Source organism: Oxyura jamaicensis, chromosome 22, assembly GCF_011077185.1.
Source record: "Oxyura jamaicensis isolate SHBP4307 breed ruddy duck chromosome 22, BPBGC_Ojam_1.0, whole genome shotgun sequence".
In the NCBI taxonomy this organism is placed as follows: Eukaryota; Metazoa; Chordata; class Aves; order Anseriformes; family Anatidae; genus Oxyura; species Oxyura jamaicensis.
In genome coordinates this window covers 5,440,255-5,456,126 of record NC_048914.1, presented here as the reverse complement: position 1 = coordinate 5,456,126, position 15,872 = coordinate 5,440,255, and the positions used below count along the sequence as shown (strand labels likewise).

The 15,872-nt window shown below is 42.5% G+C and overlaps 2 protein-coding genes across 3 annotated transcripts in view; one reads left to right on the top strand and one right to left on the bottom strand.

The window, feature by feature from the left end:
* IKBKB (inhibitor of nuclear factor kappa B kinase subunit beta) overlaps positions 1–348 on the bottom strand; it is a 17,176-nt gene extending 16,828 nt beyond the window's left edge. The window contains exons 1-2 of the mRNA XM_035345294.1: positions 244–348; positions 77–171 (exon numbers count right to left, since the gene is read on the bottom strand). Coding sequence (XP_035201185.1) covers positions 77–171; positions 244–348 — 200 coding nt within the window. The remainder of the gene's footprint in view (positions 1–76; positions 172–243) is intronic.
* A 2,336-nt stretch (positions 349–2,684) lies between these two features.
* On the top strand, positions 2,685–15,867 carry PLAT (plasminogen activator, tissue type). Of its 2 annotated transcripts, XM_035345265.1 has the most exons (14): positions 2,685–3,195; positions 5,437–5,520; positions 6,680–6,719; positions 7,151–7,282; positions 7,638–7,751; positions 8,112–8,286; positions 8,892–8,983; positions 9,228–9,402; positions 9,809–9,894; positions 10,250–10,445; positions 10,915–11,051; positions 11,139–11,279; positions 13,355–13,503; positions 14,439–15,867. In XM_035345265.1, the coding sequence occupies exons 2-14, from the start codon at positions 5,455–5,457 to the stop codon at positions 14,595–14,597; spliced, it is 1,662 nt and encodes a 553-aa protein (XP_035201156.1). In that variant the 5' UTR covers positions 2,685–3,195; positions 5,437–5,454; the 3' UTR covers positions 14,598–15,867. The 2 variants fall into 2 exon arrangements, with proteins under 2 accessions (XP_035201156.1, XP_035201157.1); XM_035345266.1 differs by lacking the exon at positions 7,638–7,751.
* Positions 15,868–15,872: the final 5 nt, after the last annotated feature.

The window sequence follows — 15,872 nt, the reverse complement described above, 5'->3', positions numbered from 1 at the left end:
GGGCTCCGCCCAGCAGCGCCAGGCCGCGCCCCGCCGGGCCGGGCCGGGCCCCCCGCGGGGCCCCCCGCCGACTCACCTCTTCATGATCTGGATCTCCAGCGCCCAGCGGTCGCGGTTGCGCGGGCTCAGCTCCTGCCGGCACTGCTTGATGGCCAGCTGCTCGCCGCTTTCCTGCGGGGACAGCGCAGGCCCGGCTAAGCGCGGGGCGGGCCGGGCCGAGCCGCGGGGCCGCCCGCCGCCTACCTTGTTGTGCCACCGAATGACGTTGCCGAAGCCGCCGGTCCCCAGGCGCTCCTTCATCTCCCAGGGGCCGCAGGTCTGCGCCTGCAAGACCGGCGGCCGGCTCATGTCGAGGCCGCGGCGCTCCGGCTCCGCAGTGCCCAGGCTGCCGGCGCGGCCGCTTCCGGCTCCGGCTCGGGCGGCACGTGGTGCGCGAGCCCGCCCTTAAAGGAGCCGCGCTGCCGCGCGCAGCCCGCCCCGCGGCCCCCCGGCCTGCCGCATTGTTCGTCCCGCACCGCGCCGCTGCTGCTCGAGCGGACGGGCTGCCCCTTATCACCAGAATTCGGCTTCACGTTTGAGGTTATAGACAAGTTAAGCAAACGGGCAACAGAGAGGCCTCCCGGATGCACGTCGCACAGATCGCTGCTTTCTTTCTGTGTGCATACCCCCATTCTACATGCCACACAAAAACCTTTCCTAACAGATGCAACAGCGACTATGGAAAAATGCTGCTGCAGGGAGTGAAGAGAGGTGTCAGAGCCACCTCATTCCCTCCAGACACAGGGAAGCTCTGCTAGGCCCACTCGTGCCAACAAAGCCTACAAATTCTACTGACCACGTAGCATAGAAAGGTCTGTGATGGGTATGTGCTGAAACAGAACACGTGTTTTTGTCCTTGAGAGCAGTAGAAGCAAAACTTAGCACAGAACTAACTGAAAATGGGAACAAAGCAGTGATGGAAGGGAAAAATGTTTCTACTGGATGAAAAGGAAATAAATGGCTTTTGCAGTTTTTCTTTGTTAATAAATCAACAGTTGTTTTTCTAATAGCAGCAAGATCACAACTAGCTGAAAGCCATACACCTGAGACAACATATACTGTGCAATGAATTCCCTCTCTTGCCAGGAAATAATTCACGCACACTTCTGTCTCCTGGTATGTTGGTTTCAGTGCCATTCATCCATCACAAACTGTCACCCTGGGACACATCTTTACATCAAATGGTTTCATATATATCATTTCAAATACAAAGTTCCTGCAGAAAGATATGGTTAGGAGCAAAACAACTCCTCAGGAAGACAGTGTCTTATGATGCACAGTTGGCACTGGGTTAATTGTGCAGTTTCCTCCCTGAAAAAAGAGCAGATGGGACAGGCAGCTTTTCTAAGTGTCATCTTCTGTTTGATATGCCAGCCCAAACCACGTTTATAATGGGATATTAAAATAAATCATATTAGATTTATATCCAGTTTACCATCTCTAAGAGGTGTTAATCTGACCTGAGATGACAAGCTGTTGAAGTGTGGGCTGGATGAGGAAACAGCAAAGTAAACTGAAAATTGGATGAACTGCTTGGCCCAGAGGGTAGCAGTGATCAGTGGCCCAAAGACTAATCAGAGGCCAGTAACTAGCAGCATACCACAGGGGTCAATACTGAATCCAGTCCTGTTTAACATCTTCATTAATGTTCTGGATGATGGGGCTCTTAGTACTCTTAGTATGTTTTCAGATGACAAAGCTGGAATGAGTGGCTAATGTGCCAGAGGGTTTTGCTGCCATCCAGAGAGACCTGGACAGGCTGGAGAAATGAGCTGGCAGGAACCTCATGAAGTTCTGCATGGAGAAGTGCAAAGTCCTGCCCCTTGGGTGGGAACAACACCATGCCATCCTGGGGGCCACCTGTCCAGAAAGCAGCTAGGCAAAAAACTACCCAGAGGTCTCCTAGAGGACACCAGGCTGAACATACACCAGCAATGTGCCCTTGCTGCAAAGAAGGCTAATGGTATTTCTGGGCTGCATTAGGCAAAGCATTGCCAGCAGGTAGATGGAGGTGATCTTTCTCCTCTACTCAGCACCAGTAAAGCCACTGCTGAAGTGCTGCATCTGGTTCTGAGCTTCCAAGTACAAGAGAGACATGGACATACTGGAGACAGTCCAATGAAGGGCTACAAAGATGAAGGAGATGGTGCATTCTGCTATGAGGAAACACTCAGAGTCAGGCTGGAGAAGAGATGGCTCAGAAAGGACCTTATCAATGCCTATAAATACCTGAAGGAAGGATGCCAAAGAGGACAGAGCCGGGTTTAACAAAATTCAGCCTTAAATTCAGTTCTAAAACCACTCCACTCATTTGGATTTCTCTGCCACACTTCGACAATGTAGTGCTTTGGGACTGTACCTTGATTGAGCAGAGTTTCTATTTTCTAAGATGGACAGTATCAGTCGACATTTTACTCTCTGGTCCTTAACATGCTATTCCTTATTTCTAACCAAGGATCCTAAGTTTTGCTCATTGTCCCCACTTAACTTGCGAATTCCTTTGACCACTTCTTCTCCCAGCAGCACTGTTCATGGCATGCTTTGCTCCACTTACCAGTCAGGGTCTCTGTGCCACAGATGGATGTCATTCTGACATAGCACACTGCTTTTGATTGAAGCAGGAGCTTCTCAGTACTAGTTCTAAACATTCGTACACTCATTTTGGGCACTGCCTAGGCCATTCTTCCCTCACATTCCTAGAAGCACAATGAGTTCTTCATATGGGGTACTTACTGTTCTCACTGTCATTGAAGCTTAAGTTGTTCAATGCAGAAAAAATGTTCTGAAGACTGAATTTGCTCTCGGACTGGAATAAAGTATGAAGAAAGCAAACTGGCTGTAAAATCCAGTATGCCCTACTGACATCGGCAAGCAAGCTTTCCTCCTGCTGCCCTCCCCCCCCCAAACATTCCCTAACGCTCTGGACACAAGCCACTCTGTCCTAGATCATCCCAAGATCCTGGCTGCTATCTTTTCTCTCGGGAAGGGGGGCGGGAAGCACACCCTACTGCCCTCTTTAGTCTCCACCCCTTTCAGAGGAGTTTTAAGTAAGACGGGAGCTGATCAGAAAGATCATAACAGAGACGTGGAAAACAGAAAGAGGCTGGTCTGGGAAGGAAATCAGCAACAGAAAATAGAAGAGGAAAAACAAAAGAGGTATGTGCTACCCTACACCTGTTTCAAAAAGTGCATTTCCTGTTTTCAGCTTTTATTGGCATTAATACTACTAAATACTATTTAATAAAGCCTACTAGGGTATCATAGTAGTTAACTAACCAAGCTATTGCTTTTCAGCTTTTGAAGATTTATAATGCTGGATAAAACTTTTAGCTTTCAGTTGCTTCAAGAAAGCCTCAGCAAGCTGTTCCAGGGAAAGGGCAAATGGCCTCAGGCTCTGAACAGCTAGCAGGGAGGAGCCTCCTGCACAGAGAACATTTCGAAGAAGAACTAGCAAAGGAAGAGTTACAAACATTCTGCTGGTAATGAGAAGCCCAGAGAGCCAGGTGTAAAAGGACAATTCATTGTCTTCCTGGGAGATCAGACTACACATATCACCGCAGGCTCACAATCAGGATAATGGAGGCACAAAGGGGAGGAGGAAGGCGGGTCGTCTTCAGTTCTTCCTAAGCACGATTCTTTTCAAATGACAGGAAATATTGAGAATGATTCCCCAAAGGAATCCAGAGCTTGAAATGCCCGTTTTCTCCACTGCCTTCAAAGACTTCAAAATTTTAAATTATTTTCCCCAAAAGCAAGCGTTTGTCCACTGTGATATTCTAAAGAGAAACAGTACAAGTCTGATACTCATCTGCTCAGTTTAGAAAAGGGATACGGCAGCACTTTCCCCAAAAGGCAGGAAAAGGCATCAAGGACCTGCAGTCTTTTGTTTGATCTAGACCAAGATGGTGGTTTATCAGCAAGAGAGCTGCTAATGCTAAAGATTCAGAATCGAAGCAAGTATTCTATACTAGGTGACTAAAAGGGATGGGGGGGAAGCTACCTTTACTTGCTACCAATGATGTTCTGTTTGACCTTGATAAGCTATGCCCCTTTTTTAGGTTTTATGCCCCATCTATAAGATAGCATTCACACTCTCACTTCTTAGAAGAGCTGCTATTAATAAATTAATAGTCAAAATATGCAATTTAAAATATTATTGATGATGATGCTTCAGCAAAGACACTGCATCTGTAGCGTTCCTTATCTGCATCCAATTCCAGGTCTGTACTGAGGTATATGCTACTAGCACAATACCTGGACCGTGTGCAACAACTCACAACTTGCTGATCTATTTGGTTAGCATGGAATATCCAATCTCCAGTGAAATGCTATAACACGTTAGTCTCAGTAATGTTTTTCCAGCTTACTCCATTCCATATTGGCTATCATAAAAGGCATACATTAAAAAAAAAAGTTAAATAAAAAAAAAAAGCCTGGTTATCTACTTTATCAATTCACTCCATTCTTTAAAACCTTCATACTGTTTTTAAAACTTTTGCTTTTAGCCATGCCTCCTAATTCATCCCCCTGAGTTCTATTTCCCCCTTCTCTCTGTTTCTCTTTCAAAGGGCAATACTTCCGTATTACTCACATGTCGTAAGTGTGATTATGAACAAAACAGGCAGCTTCTGATTCATTTAGAATTCTAAAAGAATTAAGCCTGAGAGCCTCTAAATTTAGGGTATCATATATCCTTGTTTTACTGTACGTCAAAGCATATAATCAGAACGTCAGAACGACACATCTAGGCCTCTGTCTTATTGCTAGAGTATTTCTTGATCAGAGAGGAAACAAGATGACAGCAACAGGCACAAACTGCTTATGACAGCAGTACCAGAAAGTACATTGGTTGAAGGTTTCTGCCTGGAGTCTTGTAAACATGCTAGTTTTCAAAGAGCCATGTGGTTTCAGTTTGATAGGGCTTATCATTCAGAACATTCCAATTGACTGGCATGTATCATACCTTTCTCAGGACTGAAAACAAACATCTGGCAAAACCTGTTACCAGTTTTCCATGCATAGTGGGACACCAGCCACCAATGGATGGACAGGCATGGGAAAGGGGAAGAAGGAAGGAAGGGCTGTAGCACTGCTAGCCTATACAGGGGGCAGGAAAAGTAACTGGAAGAAAGGATGCGGTATCTGACGCAAGGCAACTTCAGGGATACATGCTGTAGCACTCCACACTAGAAGTATGTACAGCATAAGACTAGAATCTACTTGTACAGCAGATTATACAGGATAAACTTGATTATAACATTAAGCCACTTAAGTCATTCATAAATAGGGACTCCTTTCACGTCAGTTTCCAAGACTCACTACTTTGAATGTAACTCACTCTGTAAAACACTTTTGTTGAACTTTTTTTTTTTTTTTTTTTTTTTTAACCCTCTGTAGATAACTTGAGATCTGGAGATGATGTGGAAAATACTCCCATATCTCCTCCTGCTGATGGGCGCAATCACAATTACTCAATGCCAGGTAAGGAGGTAAATAATGTTCTTGCCATCCGCAGGCACTCAACCTTGTTTTCAGCAGCATTTCCTTGCTAGCGACTCCAGCTGTCTGCATCAGACAAAAGGAGGATCTCATTATATCTCTATAAATCAGAGGAAGGAAAGCCATATGAACCAGTCTATGTCTAATATGGGATTTCTACTTATGTATTATCCTGTCTGGTTTTCTTTTCAGTAAGAAAGGCACCTCCAAATCTTCCTTGTGTATCTGTTCAGCCAGATACTATTCACAGTTAGGAAAAATCCATCACAATAACCCTTTCATTTCCTTTCCATGGCCTCACCTTCATCATTATTCTCATGTACAACTAGCCACTGATGGTTTCCATGTCCTCTCATTCCAAGCTTCACATTGCATAGCTTAAATAAACACTGCACAATTTTAAAAAGTTTAGTATCTTTCTCAAAAAATTATTATCCCAGCCTTCCTCTTTCTTTTTATGCTGTTCTTTCTTTTGTGCCTGATCAAAGAAGTTTTCTAAATGGGTTTCATGCTTAAAACTTTAAAATATTTTATTTAATTGGCTGCAAGAAATGTATCTCTATCTTTCTCCTCCTTCCTCCCATCCCAATTTCAGTACTTACACATGAGGGATAACAAGTGAAAGGCTTGTGCCAAAGGAAGGATCACAATCCATTGCATACACATGATCCAGTCCATGCTGAGCTCCTGTTATAACTAGCTAGTAAAATATGCTCTGAAAAAATCAAAACTAATCAAGGTACAAAGGCTCATGAGGAAACTGCAAGCAACAGCTGCTGAGCAAAAGCAACTGTTTGCTCATATTTATGTCTTTGGAAAATATTTCCTTGGACCTCCTGCAAATAGCAGAAAGCTGACAAGCTAACAGTTGCAATGCCCCAAGAGTACATAATCACTTCACACTTGCTGCAAGTACAACACTTCACCAAGTTCACATCACTCAAATGACAAACAATAACCTTATAATCAGTGGTAATTCAATGATTTTCAGTTTTCAGTACCCATGCTGAAGTACTGAAGGCACTTTTCACTACTCTGATTTGCAAGACCTCAAGAGGGGGACTGTCCCTTTGGAGGCACTTGTTATCTCAGTTTTCTTAAGAGAGCAGTTACTCACAGAATTAACCTTCTTTGCTTGCAGGGCTGGCACATGCGTTACAAACGGGGAGCCAGATCTAGAGGTAAGCCAGGCAAACTACAACTGCATTATCTGGAGCTTTATGAGCACAGGACAGGAAAGCAGATGATGCTGAGGGAATAGAGCCTGAAAGCTATTATCCATGGTTGGGGGGGAAGGGGGGGAATCTGAGAATGGCAGATTCAGAAGGCAAAATACTAGAGTATTAATACAATCTACAGCTCAAAGAGCAAAGCCCGTCCCCCCACCCCCGTTCTTCACTAGCAGAATAGAATATTCAGCAGCATAATAGTGAGAGTGATGGGACAGTTTGGGTCTGGGAAGGAGAAAGGGTTGCCTGTTAGACAGATGCTTTCATGGATACTTTCATGGATGCATCATGGATACTTTTATCCTGGAAAGACAAAAGAGTTCTTTTGGTAAACCAAGTCTTTTCAGTGCATCTCTAAAAGATATTCATTTCTCTAATTACAGCCATTTGCACAGACTATTCATCTGGAGAAATATACCAGCACAGGGGGAGCTGGCTGAGACGCTCAAGGAGCCAAATAGAATACTGTAGGTGCGACAATGGTCGGAGTCGCTGCCACACTGTTCCCATCAGAGGTGAGTATGAAGAAGAAAGGAAAGGGTGGGAGATGACAGACTGTCCATCTAATCATCCTAAAGAACTCCACCGTCAGGGAAGGAGATATCACATGGAAAACCGTGCTTGAAATGAAAGCATTAATATGCACTAACTCAGGCAGAACTAAGGAGGAATGAACAAGAGGCTGAGAAAGGCTCATAATAGTGAACGCAGAGAGAATGGAACAAAGGAAGAATGTGGCACTACATACGTTTAGGCAGGGGGAAGTAGAGCAGGCTAAAGGAGACTGACAGGAGAAGGACAGGTGGGTACATTGCCAGCTGCTTACTTCTGTGAAATCTAACTGTTTCTTGACTTTTCTTTACTGCACAGCCTGCACTAGAAATAAATGCTACAATGGGGGCCAGTGTTCACAGGCATATTACTCCCCACAGCTCTTCATCTGCCAGTGCCACCAAGGTTTCTCTGGGAAGCAGTGTGAAATAGGCAAGTATAATATATCAGTTAATGGGAACAATGCTGCTGGTTTTAGCTATGTAGTGCAGAAAGAAGAGATACTCAGAAACTGCTACTGTATACTGGGCTCTCTGTTAAGGTGTCTCTTTTCATGGTAAAGCTAATACTACAAAGAACCTTTGAGAAGGACACCTGGGTTGATCTCAGTGTCTCTTGATAAAACACTACGTTTTGAAGCTGAAGATATTTGTATATCCTTACAATTTGGAAAGACATTTTCACCAACTTACAAGACAAGGCACCTGGGAGCCAAGTTTAAGCGGAACATGAGACAGGAGAAGCAGTGTGTGATGCTGTCCTTTATGTAATGTTTTGTTCCCTTTTGCTCAGATACTGAAGTTAAGTGCTACAGAGATGCTGGAGTAACATACAGGGGTACGTGGAGCAGGACAGAGAGTGGAACTGAATGCTTGAATTGGAATATCAATGGCTTGATGGACCAGACATACAGCGGCCAAAGAAAGGATGCTGCTGAGCTGGGACTGGGCAATCACAACTACTGCAGGTGAGGGACTCATGACTCATGTCAGAGCTGTAGGAATCTGCCCATTCTGAGAGCTTGGGGCAAAAGAGAGGCTGTTTAATACCAACCACAGAACACTGCATACCAGTGCACATACAGTGCATTACGAGAGCAGCAACTGTAACTTCTATAGATAGATCTCAACTTCTGATCCATCTAGAGTAGATACTTATGCTGGACTAAAAAATGCATGCCTTTCTCCCCCCATAGTCTTCCCTTCTGCCCATTTGCATCCTTCTCAGTGCCTAGAACTCCTTTACTAGCCAGTTTCCTGCCACCTATGCCTGCAGATCTAGATCCTCCTCGCAATTCTAAAATACAGTGCTTCCTGCAAATGAACTAAACTGCACAAACAAGTTACCCAGTTCTGCTACTGTCTGTCTCATCCTCACCTCCACATACTATTTGCTTTTATAATTAAAATAAGAATACAAATTACTTTTGGTGGTTCAGTCCACCTCTGCACTGCTGAGCAGGATCAAGTTACTGTACTAGATGACACACTTGAGATTAATAATGACAGTTGTATAATGATGCGTAATGTTTTTATAATATTGCATAAATGCATTATGCATTAACTCTTTCAGAAACCCAGATGAAGACTCCAGACCTTGGTGCTATATCTATAAAGGGGGAAAGTACATCTGGGAATACTGCAGTGTACCCTCCTGTTCAAAAGGTACATGCAGGACAGGGAATGGACTTTAGAGCTTCCATGATTCACTGCATATATAAGGGTTCTCTGTGGACTTGTGTAACTGAAAAGTTGATATTCTCATGTTAAATCATGTTTAAGTTTTTTATATTTTATGACAGAGAGACTGACATAAGTAGAGCTAATATATAGATGCCTTGACAGAAATGACCATAGGAACAGCTGATGGTTTACATGCATCAGTTAACATGCAGCTTTCTTATTGAAGTTGGGAACAACAACTGCAAAACTGGAAGAGGCACAGATTACCGAGGCAGTCACAGTGTTACCAGTTCTGGAGCTACCTGTTTGAGGTGGAATTCTCAACTCATTGTCAGCAAGCTATATACTGCCTGGAGAAGAGATGCTTACCAGCTGGGCCTTGGCGGTCACAATTTCTGCCGGTATGTATTGTTATAGAATGAATGTAATAAATAAATAACAGTAAGCTTTCTTGTGGTACTCCTGAGGCAGGGCATGTTGTTTACATGGGTTATTAAAGCCAGGTTATTTAATCCATGTTGTTTACATGGATTATTAAAGCAGAGGCAATACATTATAGTGGAAAATAAAGCTCACTGCCAACAGTAATTTTCATTCCACTTGACTTGTGTATACTTCCCTAACATTGGACTACATTAATAGAAATTCCATACGGCACTGTGCTCTCTGTATCTCTAGAAAAAAAAAAAATAATAATAATAAAAAAATACAGTCAGATCCCCACCTGCTCTCTTCAGGTGTCTCCTTCTCCCCAAAATCCCTGCAAACCTGGTGATACAAGTTTTTCTTCTCCTTCCTGTGCTGCAGGAATCCTGACAATGACAACAAGCCCTGGTGCCACGTACTGAAAGGAAATCAGCTCACATGGGAGTATTGTAACGTGCCTACCTGTTGTAAGGCTCCTAACACTGCTGATTCTTCTTTCTTTGAGGCATTACTGTTTGGTGTGTTGCAAGCCTCTTAGAGTAAAATAAGAAGTGGGAAAAAAGCTGCTTGGGGTAAACAGGGATTCTGTAGGTCAGCTGTTATAGAAGTACCTTCTGTGCCAGAAGAGAAGACTGCGTAACTGGGAGACAGAAAAGACAGGGTTTCTTTACTATACTTTTTCAAATCTATACAAGTTTCCTAGGAAACAGGAATGAGTCAGATACTGAACAGTTGATGCCAGGCTGCCTCGATATGCAGTGACAATTAACAAACTCTTAAACTCAGTGCAAGAGTTCCTGAACACATGTTTGTCATCCACAGCCACCTGTGGCATACGGCAGCGTAGAGTACACCAGTACCGCATAAAAGTCGGCTCCCATGCAGACATTGAAGCTCACCCATGGCAAGCTGCCATCTTTGTGAAGTATCGCCGAGCACCTGGAGAGCACTTCCTTTGTGGAGGAATTCTGATCAGTTCCTGCTGGGTTTTGTCAGCTGCTCACTGTTTTGAGGAAGGGTGAGCTGAGGATTCAGTACTGTCTGGGAAATCATACAAAAAAATCTGGAGAATGGAAGCATCCAGTATTAGCCTTACTGGAAGGGTGAAAGGACTTGAAAAAGCCATTTACTCCACAAAGTAATTCTATAGAGTTAAATGTGACCAACGTTACAGACAGACAAACTGGCTGTATGGCATTAAGGTACCACAGCAAAATACCAAATAGCTGAGGAACAAAGCTGTCAGTACAGAACGCAGAGCCACCTGAAACCTGATAACAGCAACAGCCTTACAGAGGTTTGCCAGGGTGGCTCTAAACAATTACTGCAAAAACTAAGGCAAATAGGACATCTGAAGTTAAACTGCTCGGGCAATGAAGTAGTAATAGTGCTAAAATAAGAAAAGCAGAAGTTCCAATAGCAGATCTTCAAAGAAAGGGTCCATTCCAGTTAACACAGGAAGGAAGTAAAACTCTTTCATTTTTCAGCTTTAGTACTGATCAGCTGAAGATTGTGCTGGGCAGGACTTCACGAGCAACTCGTGAGGAGAATGAACAGAACTTTCAAGTGAAGAACTACATTGTGCATCAGAGATTTGACTCTGAAAATTACGACAATGACATTGGTAAGAATTTCTCCGACATCATGATTTGATAGGTTATGATTTGCTCCAGCTTGATGTTAGTCAAGTAGTCATTTTTTCCCTCTTCAGCTCTGCTGCAGTTGAAATCTGACACAAAAGACTGTGCTATTGAAACAGACACTGTCCGTGCTGCCTGCCTCCCAACACCAAACTTGCAGCTGCCTGACTGGACTGAATGCGAGATCTCTGGTTATGGCAGAAATGAAGAATGTAAGTAGAAGATACACTGGGTCTAAAGTCAGGTCCCCCTGCCCTCAAAGAATTCAAGCCCTTAGTATTGTTTGATGTGTGACCCCCCCCAATTATTTTATGGGCTTATATCAGCACTCCAAAACGTACATGTAAGTGAAACATACACAAAAAGAAGTTTTGGTGCAAGTTATTTCATTCATCTGAGATCTGTCAGCAGCATGGGCTAGTGGAATCTTCCTTGAAACTTTCCAATAGTAAAAACACTGAAAATGACAGAAAGGATAAGAGAAAAACTGCAGTCAAGGCTCCCACAGGCTCTGTACTGAGATACTTATTGCATTTAATATTAAACTTAGACATTGTCTTTCTGACAGAAATCCATTTTTGTTGAGAATTACAGTTGCAGGTAGTTGTGTTATTCTAAAAGACACATTGGCTGTGCAGTGATTAGCAAGAAAGCTAAAGAGGTGATGATCCTAGATACATATTATAAGGCCATCTAAATGGGTTAGAATAGGTCAGTTGGAAGGGACTTATGAAGATCATTAAATCCAACTGCCTGAACATTTCAGGGCTGTTGTGGTTTAACCTGGCCGGCAGCTAAACACCACACAGCCGTTCGCTCACCCTTCCCCCTCCCTCTCTGGGATGGGGGACAGAAACGGGAAAGTGAAGCCTGTGGGTTGAGATAAAGACAGTTTATTAAGATAGGAAATAATAATAATAGAGTGTACGAAACAAGTGATGCACAATGCAATTGCTCACCACCCGTTGACCGATGCCCAGCCTATCCCCCAGCAGCCGCCCCCCCCCACCCCAGCTAGCCACCTCTATATATTTAGCATGCCGTCAGATGGTATGGAATACCCCTTTGGCCAGTTTGGGTCAACCGGCCATGGGTCTGTCCCCTCCCAGCTCTTGCTGCACCCCCAGCCTGCCCGCTGGCAGGACAGAGCAAGGAGCTGAAAAGTCCTTGGCTTGGTGTAAACACTGCTCTGCAACAATTAAAACATCAGCATCTTATCAGCACTCTTCTCATCCTAATCCAAAACATAGCACCCTACCAGCTACTAGGAAGAAAATTAACTCTGTCCTAACTGATACCAGGACAAGGGCTAAGCAAAAGTTAAAGCATATTACTGAGGGCATTATCCAAATGCTGCTTGAACAATGGCAGGCATGGGGCATCAGTCACCTCGCTGGGTGAATGGTTTTTAAAAATGAGCTATTTTAAAAAGCACAGCCAAACAAGAAATAGGAATAAAACCTGTCTGGAGATATACACAGTTTGACCTATATTTCAAAAAGAAAAAAAAAAAATGCAGCTATTTTACTGGCATTTTCTACTTATTTCTTTTTATTCTCTTTAAATTGTAAACGCTGAAGCAGCGACCATGAAGCATCTGTCATAAGAAGTCCAAATCATGATTTGTGCTGTTAAAGTTTTTGGAACAGACTAGAAAATTTAACATATGAACGTACCATATGCTTTTCAAGCTAATCCTTCAAATCTGGGAGTAGAGAATAAACTCATTTAGAGCAAAGGGATACTGCAATTGTAATTCAAAAATGGACTGAAAAACAATCCTGCCAGTGTTCATCTTTGTGAACACACAAAACAAAAATAAATCTATTCCATTCTAAAATAGCACACGTGTATTCCTATTCAGTTACTCAGTGTTGTATACAACAAGGCATCTGTTTTTTCTTAACAGAAGTCTAATACTAAAAAGTCAAGGTTACATTTCATACAGGTAGTGATTTTTAGATGCAGTTACTATGACTTCATTTAGATTGATGTAATTTGTGCAAAGATTTATCCATCCACGAAACCTAGCGCTCTTTATTTTGCACCCAGTAGGAACCTCTGTAGCACTGCAAATATTGCTTGCTAGGAAAGCAATATTCTCTCTCAACTAGATTAAAGTTATTCTCATGAGCAAAGCAGAACCCTCAAGAATTAAAAGACCCTTTTGGCAAGGAAATTTTGCCACCCTCCCCTCCTGCCACTAGCTAGTTCTGTCTCTTCCCCAAACTGCAGAAACTGAATTGCAAAGTATTTGTAAGTATATATATATTCATGTCCCTTCCAGTTTCTCCCTTCTATTCAGAGCACCTGAAGGAAGGGTACGTCAGACTATTTCCAGCTAGTCGGTGCACAACACAGCATCTAGACAACCGGACAGTTACAGACAATATGATATGCGCAGGAGACACAAGGAACCTTGATGATGCCTGCAAGGTAAAGCCAGCTCTGTTCCTCTTTTTCTTTCTAGGTCTGTCCTTTATAGTGTGAATGAACCAAACAAAAATCTTCAGAAAATAATTTAAAGGAGTCCTGCGTTTGACTACATGAAATTCTAGTAAACTTCTGTTCAATAGAATAGAACTGCTGGCTCCTCTTTCATTTTTTTTCCTCCTTTTTTTCTCCCCTCTCCTCATAGCTGAGAATGCAGGCCACATTCAATCAAGCAAATCAGAATACAGACTGAAAATTTGAAATACAGGAAATATCACAAAACTGAGCAGGAAACTCCACCTCAGCAGGGCTTCCTTATGTAAGCTACTAAAACATTCAGCAGTAGGTTCTGTAAGAGATGTAGGTGCCACTCTACTGGAAAGTGGAGAATAAAATAATAAAGACCAAAAGATAGTGGAGAATGAGCAGCTGTAACATGAGAAACAGGAGAGCACACATTAAATTATAATACCTAAAACAAAGATTGACATTTCTTCAGTTTCAACATCTCTTTAATGTTCATGATTTACTATTACTCACAACAGTATAAAGAAACCTGGACCTTTTTTTTGTTTGTTCTTAACAATACCTCACCCACATTTCATAAATAACTGCCATACAATGTTAGACACTTTAGTGTTAGATTGTTTTCGGTCTCTCCCCTGATACAAGAGAAGCACTAACAGAGGCTGCCTGGAACACAGAAGCTGCTTATGTAGTGCTTACGTGTTGTGCTTATGTGTTATGTAGTGCTTATGTGTTGTTACTAAGAGCTTTAGAAGCATGGTGTCTCTTGATTTGTGAGTATATTAAACGGGATATTTAGGAAAACACAAGAGTTGGCATCTAATGCACACTTAAAGGCAGTGACAGAAAAAAACAATACAAAACACAAACAAAAAAAGGAGATTCTTTACTAACCTGGTACTTCTCTGCAGGGTGACTCTGGAGGGCCTCTGGTCTGTATGAAGGATGATCGAATGCATCTAATTGGAATCATTAGCTGGGGAATAGGTTGTGGCCGCAAAGACATACCTGGCGTTTATACAAATGTGAATCGTTATCTTGACTGGATTCAGAACAACATGAAATCCTGAAGAAGAAAACTGAACTATCCACAATCTTGTGACAATGCCCTTGCAAATTCCTTTGGGGTGTTTTAAGGATATTAACAGGGCATCCTGGTTGCCCAAATGCTTATGTCTTTCTGTAAAAAAGGAAGACAAACTGCCATGAGTGGTAAGGGCACATTCTCAAATTACTTCCTTTTCCTCACTACAGGTTATGAGAAGCAGAGTCCTTCCTCTCATCTCCCCTGCATCTCCAAGCTTTGTTGTTTCATCAGTCTCGTGTACAAATGAAAACAAATAGTGGCCTGCAAAATAAAAGCTATATTGTTTTGGGAATGGGAGTGAGCAGCAGGCAAAGGGGACAGATTTAATTTCCTGAAACTTTAATCTCCCTCTTTTGAGTGAACATCACTCAAACATTGTCAAGGATGCTCAATGACACATGGACATATGTCTTCCATAACACTGCCCTAGGGCATATGTGAACATATTTCACAAAGGGGATTATTTATTATTCAAATTAATTTCCACAACCCCCTTCCTCCCCCTCCCCCCCCTTGGAGGAATACTAATTTTCTAGCATTTAAAGCATGGGACAGAGAAAAGTTTCTGCTTTTGAACAAGGGGCTAGAAGAGAAAGTTTCATGATCTCATGTGGAATAACAAGAACGTATTTTAAAAGTGCAATGGAAAGACATGTACTTTCTTACCCAAAACACAGCTGCCTGCAATGAGGTGAATCCTTGAAGGGAGTCTTGAGTTTGAGCCCTTACTCTGCACAGATTCTTTCTAGCTCAGGCTGTTCCCATTTGGGACTCACAGGGCAAAAAGAACATATTGAGAACATATTGTGTAATGTCCACTTCACACACTGCAGTAACTTTTTTTTTTTTTTTTGGAAGGGGGGGATAAATAAATAGTCTTTTGATGTACTTGTCTATACGATTCTGAATTTTATTTTTTTAGTACTATGCAGGTATTTTAAGCTATTCTGTGCTTGTCTGATTTAACAGTAAGCTTTCCACCACTGTAAGAACAACTGACAGGTCTAAACTCGTCCACCAAAATATTAGAATCTACACTTACCCACTGAATTTACAACTACACTCTTACTAACATAGGATCAAAAATGGATTTGCAAATAAAAATGTTATTTATTTGGCCGTAAGTTTAAAATAAATTCCAATCGGGATTAAGTTCTTTCCTTATGAAATTTTACTTCATTCAAATTTAATTATTTGATTTTACTTCGTTATTTAAGCAGATTTTAGACTCCAATAAATATAGCAAAGCTCTAGGTGT

Bases quoted from the DNA above. Each gene is read 5' to 3' on its own strand.
- PLAT (XM_035345265.1), top strand. From the start codon at position 5,455: ATGATGTGGAAAATACTCCCATATCTCCTCCTGCTGATGGGCGCAATC. The intron at 11,052-11,138 runs GTAAGAATTTCT...TTCCCTCTTCAG, and splicing joins AAATTACGACAATGACATTG to CTCTGCTGCAGTTGAAATCT. The intron at 13,504-14,438 runs GTAAAGCCAGCT...ACTTCTCTGCAG, and splicing joins ACCTTGATGATGCCTGCAAG to GGTGACTCTGGAGGGCCTCT.